This window comes from Pediculus humanus, genomic scaffold (assembly GCF_000006295.1).
Source record: "Pediculus humanus corporis 1103172107631 genomic scaffold, whole genome shotgun sequence".
Lineage (NCBI taxonomy): Eukaryota > Metazoa > Arthropoda > Insecta > Psocodea > Pediculidae > Pediculus > Pediculus humanus.
In genome coordinates this window covers 201,596-214,242 of record NW_002987244.1, presented here as the reverse complement: position 1 = coordinate 214,242, position 12,647 = coordinate 201,596, and the positions used below count along the sequence as shown (strand labels likewise).

At 24.7% G+C, this 12,647-nt stretch overlaps 4 protein-coding genes across 4 annotated transcripts in view; 1 reads left to right on the top strand and 3 right to left on the bottom strand.

Moving 5' to 3' along the window:
* Positions 1-1,635: 1,635 nt before the first annotated feature.
* Phum_PHUM258010 (uncharacterized protein) lies at positions 1,636-3,130 on the top strand (the record flags this gene model as incomplete). The annotated part of the gene is made up of 3 exons (XM_002426475.1): positions 1,636-2,634; positions 2,717-2,840; positions 2,925-3,130. The coding sequence occupies 3 exons, from the start codon at positions 1,636-1,638 to the stop codon at positions 3,128-3,130; spliced, it is 1,329 nt and encodes a 442-aa protein (XP_002426520.1).
* A 185-nt stretch (positions 3,131-3,315) lies between these two features.
* Positions 3,316-4,528, bottom strand: Phum_PHUM258000 (beta1,3-galactosyltransferase, putative; the record flags this gene model as incomplete). The annotated part of the gene is made up of 3 exons (XM_002426474.1): positions 3,316-3,615; positions 3,688-3,845; positions 4,024-4,528. 3 exons carry the CDS (start codon positions 4,526-4,528, stop codon positions 3,316-3,318), a joined length of 963 nt encoding a protein of 320 aa, XP_002426519.1.
* A 1,729-nt stretch (positions 4,529-6,257) lies between these two features.
* Positions 6,258-10,590, bottom strand: Phum_PHUM257990 (uncharacterized protein; the record flags this gene model as incomplete). The annotated part of the gene is made up of 11 exons (XM_002426473.1): positions 6,258-6,354; positions 6,448-6,832; positions 6,896-7,654; positions 7,753-8,007; positions 8,091-8,392; positions 8,763-8,920; positions 9,006-9,308; positions 9,447-9,669; positions 9,743-9,934; positions 10,157-10,349; positions 10,434-10,590. 11 exons carry the CDS (start codon positions 10,588-10,590, stop codon positions 6,258-6,260), a joined length of 3,024 nt encoding a protein of 1,007 aa, XP_002426518.1.
* Positions 10,591-12,321: 1,731 nt separating this feature from the next.
* Positions 12,322-12,647, bottom strand: part of Phum_PHUM257880 (60S ribosomal protein L27e, putative) — a gene marked incomplete at both ends in the record, with an annotated part of 869 nt that continues 543 nt past the window's right edge. The window contains one exon of the mRNA XM_002426472.1: positions 12,322-12,380. Within this exon, the coding sequence (XP_002426517.1) occupies positions 12,322-12,380 (59 nt within the window). The remainder of the gene's footprint in view (positions 12,381-12,647) is intronic.

The following is a 12,647-nucleotide window of genomic DNA, read 5'->3' as shown; positions in this document are numbered from 1 at the left end:
GTTAGTGTCTGTCTAAACCTTTGTTAAAAATTTATTTTCTCATTCCTGCTGCACCCCATTATTTCACTCGAGAGAAGCAATGGAATGCTGAGTAAAATTAAAATTTATAATGCATCAATTGGAAAAAATATTTTAATATTAACAAAATTTATGTTAATATTTACATAAAATAAAAAAGCAAAAGTTATAAAATAATTTTTAAATGGACTTTAACAATTTAAAGTTACCTGAAATGATACGATATAATAAACGAAATTGAATAATTAAAAACAAACTTATAAAATTAAGAGAAATACAAATAAGTAAGTATTAATTAGTTTTAATTATAATAAAAAGTAATATAAACTCTAAAAAATGTTCTTTTTTCAAAACTTTAAAGTACAATTCACCATTTATATACATTCAATATAATATGAATAATTAATAACTTTACCCTTAAAAGTTTTTTTTAAAAAAATTGAATTAAAATGTATTTATGTACAACTAGTTTTAATTTAATTCCTATTATCTATGTTTATTAAAGAAAATTACAGAATATCCATCATCAGTACAACTTATAATTTTTGAAATTTCGATTAAAAAGTAAAATTTGGGGAAAAAATGTAGAATGTAAAAAAAAAAAAAAAAATTGTGACGACAACTCACTTTAAGCAGTATTTAAGTTCTCACAAAATAATAGTAAAACTAACACATGAATAATAATAATAAAAGACAAACATATTAATTTACAGTTTTATTGAATTTAAAATAAAAAAAAAAAAAAAAAAAATTTTAATAATTCAATAGAAAAGTCAGCAAAAAAATAAAAGTGTTATAAGTCAGCTAAATTTTAACCTTAACAAAAAATCTTATTGTTTTTTCTCAATTTGACAAAAAAAAAAAAAAAAAAAAATTCAAGACATTTTTTATTGATGTATAAATTAAAATATAAATAATAAAACATTAATTTAAAAAAAAAAAAAAAAAAAAAAAATCAAATTAACATATTTTTTTTTCAATTTAAAATTATAACTTTTTAAATTATTTACAAATTTAAAAAATATAAATTTCACATTTTTTTTTTTTTTTAATAATTAACAGAAATAATAATAATGATAATAAGGATAAAATAACAAACTTACATTTTAGGAGTAATTTCTATGAGTAAAAAATAAAAACTAAATATTAAAAACTTGGGAGGGCCATTATTTAAAACCCATCTTCACTCTTAAACAAATAATTAATTTATAAAGCTCTATGGTGACAAAACGAAAAAAATTTTACTATTGTAAAGTGAGTTATTTTTGCAGTAGCGCATTAAAGTAAAAAACTTTCTACGTAAATTTTTTCGTCGGTTTTTAATATTTTTAAAATCCATCCACGATGTATGTACTTTAAAAAATTTTTTTTTCTGAATATTTTGTATTGATTTAAACAATTTTGTTTTTGCATTGCATTACTTGAAGTAAACAGCAATAATTAAAATGGTTTTTACGTCTGTGGCGGTATAATATAAGTGAAATACTTGTTAGCTATGTAGAGATTTAATTAAAGTATTAATATCAAAATGAAAAAAAGATTGAAAAACAATTTATTTAATGAAAGTGAATACTATATAATATATTTTGTTTTTCGTCATCGATGATTTTTTAAATCATGAATTTTTTCAAGTTAGAATTTATTGCTGTATATGTTGTCGTGGCAAACCTCTTGAGTTCCGTCAAATGCTGGGACTCGGAGGAATTAGAATTATTCGATTTAGTTGAAGAAGTGAATACAAATTTTTATACGCTTTTGGGCGTTGTTCAAAATTCCGATTCTAAAACCATACGGCACGCATTTAGAAATCTCTCACTAAAACTTCATCCTGACAAAAATGATGCACCCGATGCCGATATTAAATTCAGACAACTTGTTGCTGTACACGAAGTTTTGAGGGATCCTGTTAAAAGGAAAAGATATGATGAAGTATTGGAAAACGGTTTGCCAGATTGGAGGCATCCCGTTTATTACTACAGGAGAGTCCGAAAAATGGGATTGGCAGAAATGCTGATAATAGTCTTTACTATTGTTACAATCGGACAATACATAGTGTCGTGGGCAGCTTATTTAGAAAAAAAATACATCGTTGAAGAATTTGTGAGTGCTGAAAAAAAAAGACTGCAAAAAAAACAAAAAAAAGGAAAATTAGAAGGAAATTTACCTGATATGACAATAGCAATTCCCAAACCTAGCTTATTAAATACTTTGCCTTTTCAAATACCCAAATTACTGTGGGTGTTTTTCACCTGCATACCACTCAGCATTAAATTATTAACATCATATTTTATTCAAAATAAAAAAATTGAAGTTTATGAAGAACAAGAAGAAAGTGATGAATCTGAACCAGAAGTATTAAGCAAAGGTCCCAGAAGAAGAAGAAATTTTATGATTCCCCAAGTAAACAATGAATCCAAATTAAATGGAGATTGCCTGAATGAAATGTCTGGAAAATCGGATGAAATTAAACAAGAGACTCAAAGTTATCCTATTAAGGGTGGTTTATGGACTGACGATGATTTATCTGATTTGATTAAATATGTTAATAAATATCCTCCTGGAATGAATAAAAGATGGGAAAAAATTGCAGAAGTCATGAATAGAAGCGTTGGAGAGGTGATTATTACTCTTTGGTTATTAATTTACTTGAAAACCTTTTCTTTAACACAATTAATTTGGAAAAATGATTTTTTTTCAGGTGACTTTTATGGCTAAAAAAGTAAAAGAAAATATGATAACCAAAAATGATGCAGTCGAAGAAATAAATGACGAGTCGAAAAAAATTAAAACAAAGGGAGGAAAATTTGCCGGTTTGGAAGATGGTAAAAGAAAAAGTTTTATTAAACTAATTGATACTTTTTTTTTTTTTTTGAAATAAACCAAATAAAATTATTTTTTTATAGTAGTTAAAAAGAAAGAATGGGATCAAGTCCAACAAAAAGCATTAGAAGAAGCTTTATTAAAATTTCCTAAACAGTGTAGCGAAAGATGGGAAAAAATAGCAAAATTTGTGCCTGGAAAAACCAAAGAAGAATGTATTTTGAGATATAAACAACTCCATGAAATAATCAGAAAGAAAAAAGAAACAGAGGTTCAACAAAATTTTACCTAGTACTCGTTTAAATAAAATTAATTATAAATTATGTGCTACTTAATTTGTTCATTATTTAAATAATCAAATATCATTATTATTATTGTCTTTTTTTATTTTTATTAAAAGACATTATTAAATTAAAATTTTATTATTTTTTAAAAATAATTATTATTACATTATTAAAAAATTGTATTAAATTATAATTAACTTTTAGTGTCTTGAATAAAATTTCTCATTTCTTTATACATTTTTTCGGGTGGTAAAATTTTTTCCCATATTTCATAATATTCTTTTGATGATATATTATTGATTGCACTATCATTATATCCTCTTTCTTTAAGAAAATCTTTCCATGAAAATCCATTTGTAATTTGGGAATTTGAAAAATTTTGCTTTTTAATTTGTTTATTTCCTATTATGTATAAAAAAAAATATATTTTATATGCCATTGTCGGATCAGATAAATCTACTGTTATTGAAAATGGACTGCAACAATTGGTACCCTGCAACAAAATTATTTTTGATATTGATTTATATTATTTTATGAAGAAAACAATAGAAAATATTTTGTCTACCTTAGGTACAGGATACAGTGCTTTTTTATAATAATCAGACTTGTAAAAAAGTTTTCCAGGCCACAACAATGTATTTATATTAAAACCATGAAATCTACCTCGTCCCTCTTTATCCCTTGTATCCATTGGTAAAATTCCCAATTCTTTTAAATAAAAACCTATTAACATTATAAAAAAACATAAATAAAATAAAATAAAACACATTACAATAAAAATAAAAACAATTTAAAGAAAGAGAGAGAGAGACAAATCTGATGCCACTTAATTTAAAATTTTTTTTTTTTTTTTACCGCCAATTAATACAAAAATAAACAAAAAAAAAAAAATTATCCGTACCTAAATATAAATCTTCATTTTTCCAATGTTTTCCGGTATTTTCACAATCGGTTATATTTTGAAATTTTTTTAATAATTTTCTCAATGAGCCACGACTTAATAATATTCCAGCGGATAACGTATTAAAATTAGCTTCGTAGTGTTCCAGCGGATAACCGAAATAATGATATTCACTGCTATTTAAATTTTTAATGAAAAATTTTAAATTTTCCAACAAAACGAAAACGCTATCAGGTACGATGATGAGCCATTCGAAACAACATGAATTTATTATGTGAAGGGATTTACATAATCCTTCCCAAGCACTTTTAGCTAAAATATTTTTAACGTATTTTCGAAAATTATGTCCGGTAAAATTTGTTTCGCATTCGAAAACAGACCCATCATCATCATTATTATCATTATGAAAAATTGATTTAACATTAAATAAATTATTTTTACGTTTTTTAGAATTTTCAACATTAATTATATGATAATTATCACAATTTTTAATCCATGTATTCATTGTTGAATTTATGTACCTGTCATGATTATGTTTAACAACAATCAAACATGTAATTCTTGACTTTTCTAGAACACTCACTGCAAAAAAAAAAAATTCAAATTTTATTTTTTTTTTTCAAAAATAAAGTTAATAATAAATAAAATAAAAAAGAAACTTACCGTTTTTATGTGTTTCATTAATAAATATTTTTTTATTTTCAATAAAAATAATTTCCAAACAAATCCCAATTAAAACACCAAAAGAAAAAAGAGTTAATAATTTTTTTAATCCTCTACTCATTTTAATCCTTTTTTAATCCTTTTTTAATCCTTTTTTTTATCTTTTTTCAATATCCATGTTGTTCATTATTTACAATAATAATAATAATTCATAAAAATATTTACATAAAAACATTATTTTCTGAAAAAAAATAAAAATATCTATTATAATACAACACATAATAATAATTTGACATTAAAAAATTTAATTTTTTTTTTTTTTTTACACAGGTACCCTAAAAAAATACCCACATATTATTATTATTATTATTTTACATACTTTACCATGTCCAGCAATAAAATTATTAAAAATAAAAATTATAAATTTGACAATTCAGGTACAAAAAAAAGTAAAAATCATTTAATAAAACGTTTAGGTATGTATACATGTATGAAAATAGAGAGAAACATTTTGAAAGCAGAAGAAAATACCTGTCATGGTATACTACCTGAGTGGAAATATAAAATGATTAGGGTTACCAAATAATAATATATATGAATAACATGTCAATTATGTGATAATTTTTTTTAAAATACCAAAAAATAATAAACAAAACAATTAATTTGAAATTTTTGGAATTATTGTCAATATTAATAAAATAAATATTTTTTTTCCATCAAATACTTATCCAAATGAGATGATACCCGTGTTCAAATCAAACATGAGTACTTTTTCAGTAGAGGAATCTGAAAAAAAATTACAAAATTTAAGGTTGAACATGGAAGCAAATCATATTTTTATTATTAAAAAATATTTTTTAAAAAATGACAGTTTAGATTTTAAATTAATAAGTAACCGATACTATAAAGTAATATTATTATTATTATTATTATTATTATTATTATTAATTACAACATTTTGAAATTTTTTTAAATTAAAAATATTATAACAGGTAACATTTATAAAATGAATAAATATTAAAATTTCATTTAAATTAAACGTTTTTTTTTTCTTTAATCAACAAAAAATTTTAAAAAAAACATGAAATAAAAGGCACAAAATATATTTTTGTTTAAAATATGTATTATTATTATTATTATTTTAATAATAGTAATAATTAATATAATATAAATTAATTGAGCTTAATAAAATAAAAATATCATAAATAAATATCAATATTTATTTCATTTAAATTAATTAATTTGACCGCAGGTTCTTTTTCTTTCATATTTTTTAAAAATTTAAACAAATTAATAAAAAAATAAAATTATAAAAAATTTATATCGAAATAATAATAATAATAATAATAATTAAATTTTTGTTCAATTTCATTACCCGAAACATTTATTTATTTATTATGAAAGGTTTACACTATCATTAATGTTGTAAAAAAAGTTAAAAATTAATAACAATTAAGAAACAATTATAAAAAAAATAATAATAATTAAATTAAAGTTAAAAAAAAAAAAATGAAATGTACGTTGAATAATAATTAATGATAATAATAATAATAATAATAATAATACTTTAATTAATTAAAATCTAATACTGAGGATGCAGCCAAATTTAAATCCCAATTATTTCGTGTCAAAGCTGCTTCGCATTCCTCTCTCGATGCCACGGCTAATCTATAATGAGAGAAAAAATAATAATAATAATAATAATAATAATTATTTAAACGAATAAACTACGACAGCTCATATATAAAATTATTTTTCCACCTTAAAAGACGATCCAATTTGATAAATTTGATCGCGGCTGGAACGTCCCATCCCGTTCTTTGCAATGCCGTCAATCTTTCTTCGTCGCTCGTATCCGGCATTTCGTTCCATAATTTTTCTAATTTTTTTTCTCTTAGCTCACCGCTGAGGCCCACCAATGGACTATGTGTTTGTTTTATGCTTGTTATTCTTCGGTCGTAATGGCTGGGTGAATTGTTAGTCGCAACATTTAAAGAATATTCGGTCGACAACGATTTGTTTTTCTCTTCCGAACAACCCTCGTAACAATTAACAACATCTTTGGCACTATTTATATTTTTAAAAAAAGCTTGAGAAATTGTCGGACAGTGATTGTCTATGTTGCCCCTTATTGAGCTCCTTCCATCTAAACTATTATTACACACAGGTACTGATTTTTTTTTATTAATTTTTTTGCTTTCCCCATCACTTGAATAACTTAACGACGCAGCTCCCTGCGATTTATCTTTGAGTATAGAAGAATACATATCGACATTGTTGGGAAATGAAGGCTCCGAAGCGATTTGATTTTTGTCTAACCACATTTTACTAATTTGATTTGAAATTGAATCCGTTTCATCGTAAAAAAGATCACTTTTTGTATTTATGTCTATAACTTTTGTCCTTAAAACTCTTCCCGAAAAATCTTGATTACAATTATTCGACGTGCCGGAAACATTGGTTTGATTGGAAAAAAACGATTCCTGCGATAATGACTCTTCGGTTTTTATGTTACTCTGAGAACTCCCAAACCATGAACTCGTACAAGCGGATGTCTGTGGAAAATTTAAGTCTTTCTCGTTGACAGCAGGATAGGAATGATTTCGATTTTCACGTTCAATAGTTCCCTGTCTAAAGGATGTCTCGGCATTTGACATTAAAACAGAAGATTCCACTTTTTTTAAATTAGGAGGAGGGGGTCTTAATGCGGGAATGAGAAGTTCACTATTAGTGTCTGAACAATTTTGTTTTAAATTTCCATCCATTGATTGATTCCCTAAATTTGGATCCGTTTGATTAGAAACGTGTTTTGACGATTCTCCGCTGGCGTAAAAAAATGTTGAATTTTCAAAATTATCAACGTTTAAGTACGTGTTCCTTTGTTGATCTGGCACATCTGAATAATACCTTGTTGTGACGTTTTTATCCAAATTAAAATCGCTACTTTTCAAACTGTAAATTGAATTATCTGGAAAAATTTAAAAAAACCGCTTTGAATTAACGTATATTTAAAAAGTTGTAAATTTAAAAAAAAAAAAAAAAAACCAAAACCACGTGACTACGAACCCTGCTGTTGAGGTACATCAATTGGTTGATCTAAAACGGAAGTTATGTTAGAATACGAAGGGATTTCATTAACATCTAATAAAGGCATAGGAGGGGGAGCACTTGAAAAATCAATTAAAGGACCTTCCGCAATTGAATTACTACTCGCGCTTGAAATTTTTGTTACGTTTTGAAGAGTATCCTTTGGTTTTTCAACTATTTCATTTTTTAATTTTGAATAATTAAAATTTTGTTTTCCTCTCTGCTTTCCTCCTACTAAAAAAAAAATTTTTAAATAGTTTTTATTAAATTTGGTACTAACTTACAGTAGAATAGAAAAGATAACCAGGAAATATTACCGCTTTCCAATTTAAGACGACTTTTTCTATCTTCCAAACGAGGAGTGGTCGTTATTTCAGACGGAATACCAATTATATCCGGAGGTCCCATGGGATTGTTTAAATAAACATCATCGATAACGGCCGGACTTCCCCAGGATCTTCCAAAGGGTGAACCGTGTCCCGTATGAATAAATGAATTTTTAAGAGGTTTACTTATATCTTCGCTAGCCATTCCTCGTAAAGGATCGACTAGGCAACGAGGAAAAAGACCTATTTCAAACGTTCTCAAATTTTGACCTTTCCACCAATAAAAATCCGCCCTGAAAAAAGGAAAAAACATTGGTTGAGTTTTAAAAAAAATAAGCTTAAAAAATAAATCATTTTTTTTCCCCTCCAGAAAAAATTGAATAAATATTTTAATATAGAAACGAAACCTTTTCCTCCCCCCCGTCTTATTCTCCCTTCCGAAACAAAAAAAAAAACTTGGAAATTTTTAATTGTTACAAGTAAGTAAGTAGGTGTTTGTTTGTTTTTGTTCGTTTGATTTTGAGATTACGTGATATAAATAACGTTCGGTCGTGAAGGAACGTTTAACAATGACTTAAATACAAGGCCAAATGTGATGTTAATTTTACATTATAAGCATATTATTATTATTAAATTTACATAAAAATAATAATATAAACTTACCTTCCATCGATGACGACAATAGAATCTCCCAATTCGACTTTTAATTTTTCAGGTTCAGAAAAGGGACGTAATGATTTCACCAAAAGAGGCATTCTATCTTTTAAAAAATCCATTATAGCCGTAAAAGTTGGTCGATCGGATGGATTTCTAGACCAACACTGGAAAAAAATAAAAAAAAAAATTTAAATAAGTTTTTTTTTTTTTTTCTTCAAATAAAAGTATTAATTTCGTTAAAGAACTAACCTGAAGCATTAGATGGTAATAAGAAGTTGGACAAGCTTCCGGTTGTGATAATCTTTCACCTTCTTTATCTACTTTTCGTAATATTTCAGTACCATTTAGTCCGATCCAAGGGTCTTCACCAAATGTTAACATTTCCCATAATGTGACGCCGTACATCCACGTATCGCTGGCATGAGAAAATTGACGAGATTTTAAACTTTCTGGAGCACACCAGGGAAATGGTACTTTTTTTCTTTCTGTCATTACGTAACAATCGTCTTCTTGTGGAAGAGCTCGCATCAAACCGAAATCACCGATTTTGGCCTGAAAATAAGATAATTAGTATTAGTTTTGGTAAACATTTTACTAAAAGATTTTTACTGCCAATATTACAAAGACTTTTTACTTTTATGTATTATTTATTTGGGTTTTTTGTAAAATTTTTTAATTAATCTATTTTACCTTATCAGGAGAAGATAACAATACATTTCTACATGCCAAATCTCTGTGAATAAATCTTTTCGATTCTAAATATTGCATTCCTGCAGCAACTTGTAGAGCATAATCATAAATTTTTAATAAAGACATTTGAAAATTATGCTTTCTTAAATAATCTAAAAGACTACCTAAAGGCGCTAGCTCAGTTACCATCATGAGAGGTTGAGATAGCACAATTCCATACAATCTATCAATTAAAAATAAGTTTAGAAACACCTTTTGCAAATTAATTAAGTTATAAAATAATCATTTTGATATACCTTATTAGATTAGTATGATTTAAAGAATGCATTGCTTGAACTTCTTTAAAAAAATCTTCGAAAACACCCGGTTGAGTAAGGGCATCTTGCTTTAATATTTTCAAAGCAACATTTATTACATTTCCTGTAGGAGTAACCCATTCTCCTTTCCTCACAATTCCAAAAGATCCATCTCCCAGTTTAACAGATTGCCTAAAAAAACATTTTTGATTTTATTTAAAAATAAATTTTAAGTTAAAACTTAATATGAATTACAAAATTTAATTATAAAAAAATATTGTATATGTATTTTTCACTTAATAACAGCATCACTATTTTAATAATAATAATAATAATGAGTTTCATAAAGAGGAGATTTTTAAAATATATATTTTTTTTTTAAATAAAATAAAATAAAATTAATTTATAATTTACGTTAAGTCTTTTTCTTGTATAAGGCAAGATATACTATTTTGCATCAATTCATCAGTAACATTTTTTTTATTTTTTTTATCATGTCCTTTTTTACTGTCTGGAAAGGGAATTATTTTACTAATGATGCTCTTCCTCCATTGTTGAGTTTTTCGTTTTTTAACAGCTTCTAGTAATCTTCTTATTCCTGGTTTTCCTGAAAAAAAAAAAAAAAAAATTTTAAGAATAAAACATTTAATGTATTACTTAAAAAGATTTAAAAAATTTTGAAATGACATACCTAATCCTATTTTTTCTAAATCTTCTGCTTGTACATAATCAAAATGTGAAAGCCTGGTGATTTGTAAATCATCCCTAAACCTTGTAAAATATTGTTCTAATTGAACATCTTGAAGCAGTTCATATAGCCATTTTATACCAGGATCAGATAATGTCATTTTTAAATTATTCTAGAGTAAATAATAACGAAAGTGAATGAAATTGATTTTTATACCATTTTCCTACTGAAGAAATTCTGTTTCAATAACAATAATTTTTTTTTTTTTTTATTTTACCATAAGAAAGAGAGAAAAATTTTAACTAAATATTTTTAAACTGAAATTAAAACTAAAATTTTAATTTAAAAATACGTAATAATTAAATATAAGAACTTTAATTCAATGTATATTCATTATTAATTAATAAAATTTTATACATTCCTTTTATTTTTTTTAATGTTAAAAAACTTTATAAAATTATAAATAATTTAGAGAAATATGATAACTACGTATATTAATATCATTTGCATTTAAAGTAGACAAGTACTAGAGAAAAAAAAAAAAAAAAAAAAAAAAAAAACGTAATTGTAAAATTAAATATAATCAGCCATCATTAAGAATTATTCTCAATAAACACTTCTTTCTATTATATATTTTAGCAAGAGGAAATAAACAATCAGCAAAGGAGCTTATTGTAAAAGATTAAAAACTAACAAAATCTTTTATTAAAACTACGAAACGAATTTTTAAAAACGTACTATTATATTTACAATATAGGAAGTATACTGGAGTAGCTTTCTAAAATACCTTGCAACAAAGAATCTAAAACATCAAATAAATCATTAAAATATACTTTGAATTGTAATGTATCGTGTAAATATCATTTTTATATGTAATATTTGCTATATATCGCAAAATTTTAACCCAATTAATGAAACAAGTTTTTAAAAAAACCCTGTAATCAAAAATTATCCAAAAACCTTAAATTACACCATATTTATATTCGACTTGTCGTGGAACAAGACTAATAAAAAAAAAAAAAATTAACGAATACTGGAACACTATGTTTAAAATATGATTGGCTAAGACCTTGTTTATGATGTATGAAATACTGCGACATTAAGATACGATGTTTAATCAATATTATTTCATTGAAAATTTATTGTAAATAACCTTTAAATATAAGCTTTTATTTTTGAAATTCAATTATATTAATAAATCATTAATGCAATGTTTCACTGACTGTAATCACAAATTTTTTCCTTGATGATATGCAGTTAACTAATTTCAGAATTTTAGTTTATTATCTGTATAATATATTCAAGATTTAACTAAAACAACCAGTAAAAAATTTAAAATCCGATGTAGTAGTAAATAAAACATAAAATTTGACTATCCTTGCACAAAGAATAATGTAAGAATCGAACAAGTGGCAATTTATGCAAATTCAAATAATTTAATAGAATACAAGTGTCAGCACATTAAACTACCCAAAAAATAGGTTGTAGTAGACCCATGTAGATTTTGTAGGACTTATTACCATTTTTAAAATTACTGTTTCATAGAATTTAATAAAAGAAAAATACAAAAACTTCAATTACTTGACCTTCATTTCCTTTTGATTTTATAAAAATTGAATAGCCTTCAACATTTTTAACACACTAGAAATTTCAATGAGATATTAAAAAAACTAACTTTTATGTAAACATGTTTTCAAAAATTTTACCACACATCATAAACTTTAAAAATGACTTATTTTTAAAAGGAGGGTTTTCATATAAAAAAATTTAAAAAAAAAAAAAAAGAAACACAAAATCCAAATTATAAAATACAAATTTTAATAAATGACAATATTGAAAATTAGCAATTATTATTGCATAATTTTCTTAAATTGTTAAATTTTTTAGGATGTCACATACAATTAGAATCTGAGTTTTTGGAAAAACCACCTGTTCTTTCCAGCCTTATACCTGAAAAAAAAAAAAAAACAAAAATTTTATTCACAAGAAAATTTTTACAACTTAAATGGACAATACTATACACATTGTAATTAATTATTTTACAATGACAGTAAATGTTTTTAGTCTTAAATAAAATTAAAATGAAATTTTACTTATTTGTTGGTATTGTAATATGTATGCATTTAGAAATTTCTGTGTGAAAAAATTCCAAAGCAATTTTTAAAGGTTGTAACTTTTAATCAATTAATAACTTACCTTTCTTCAAATTAACACGAA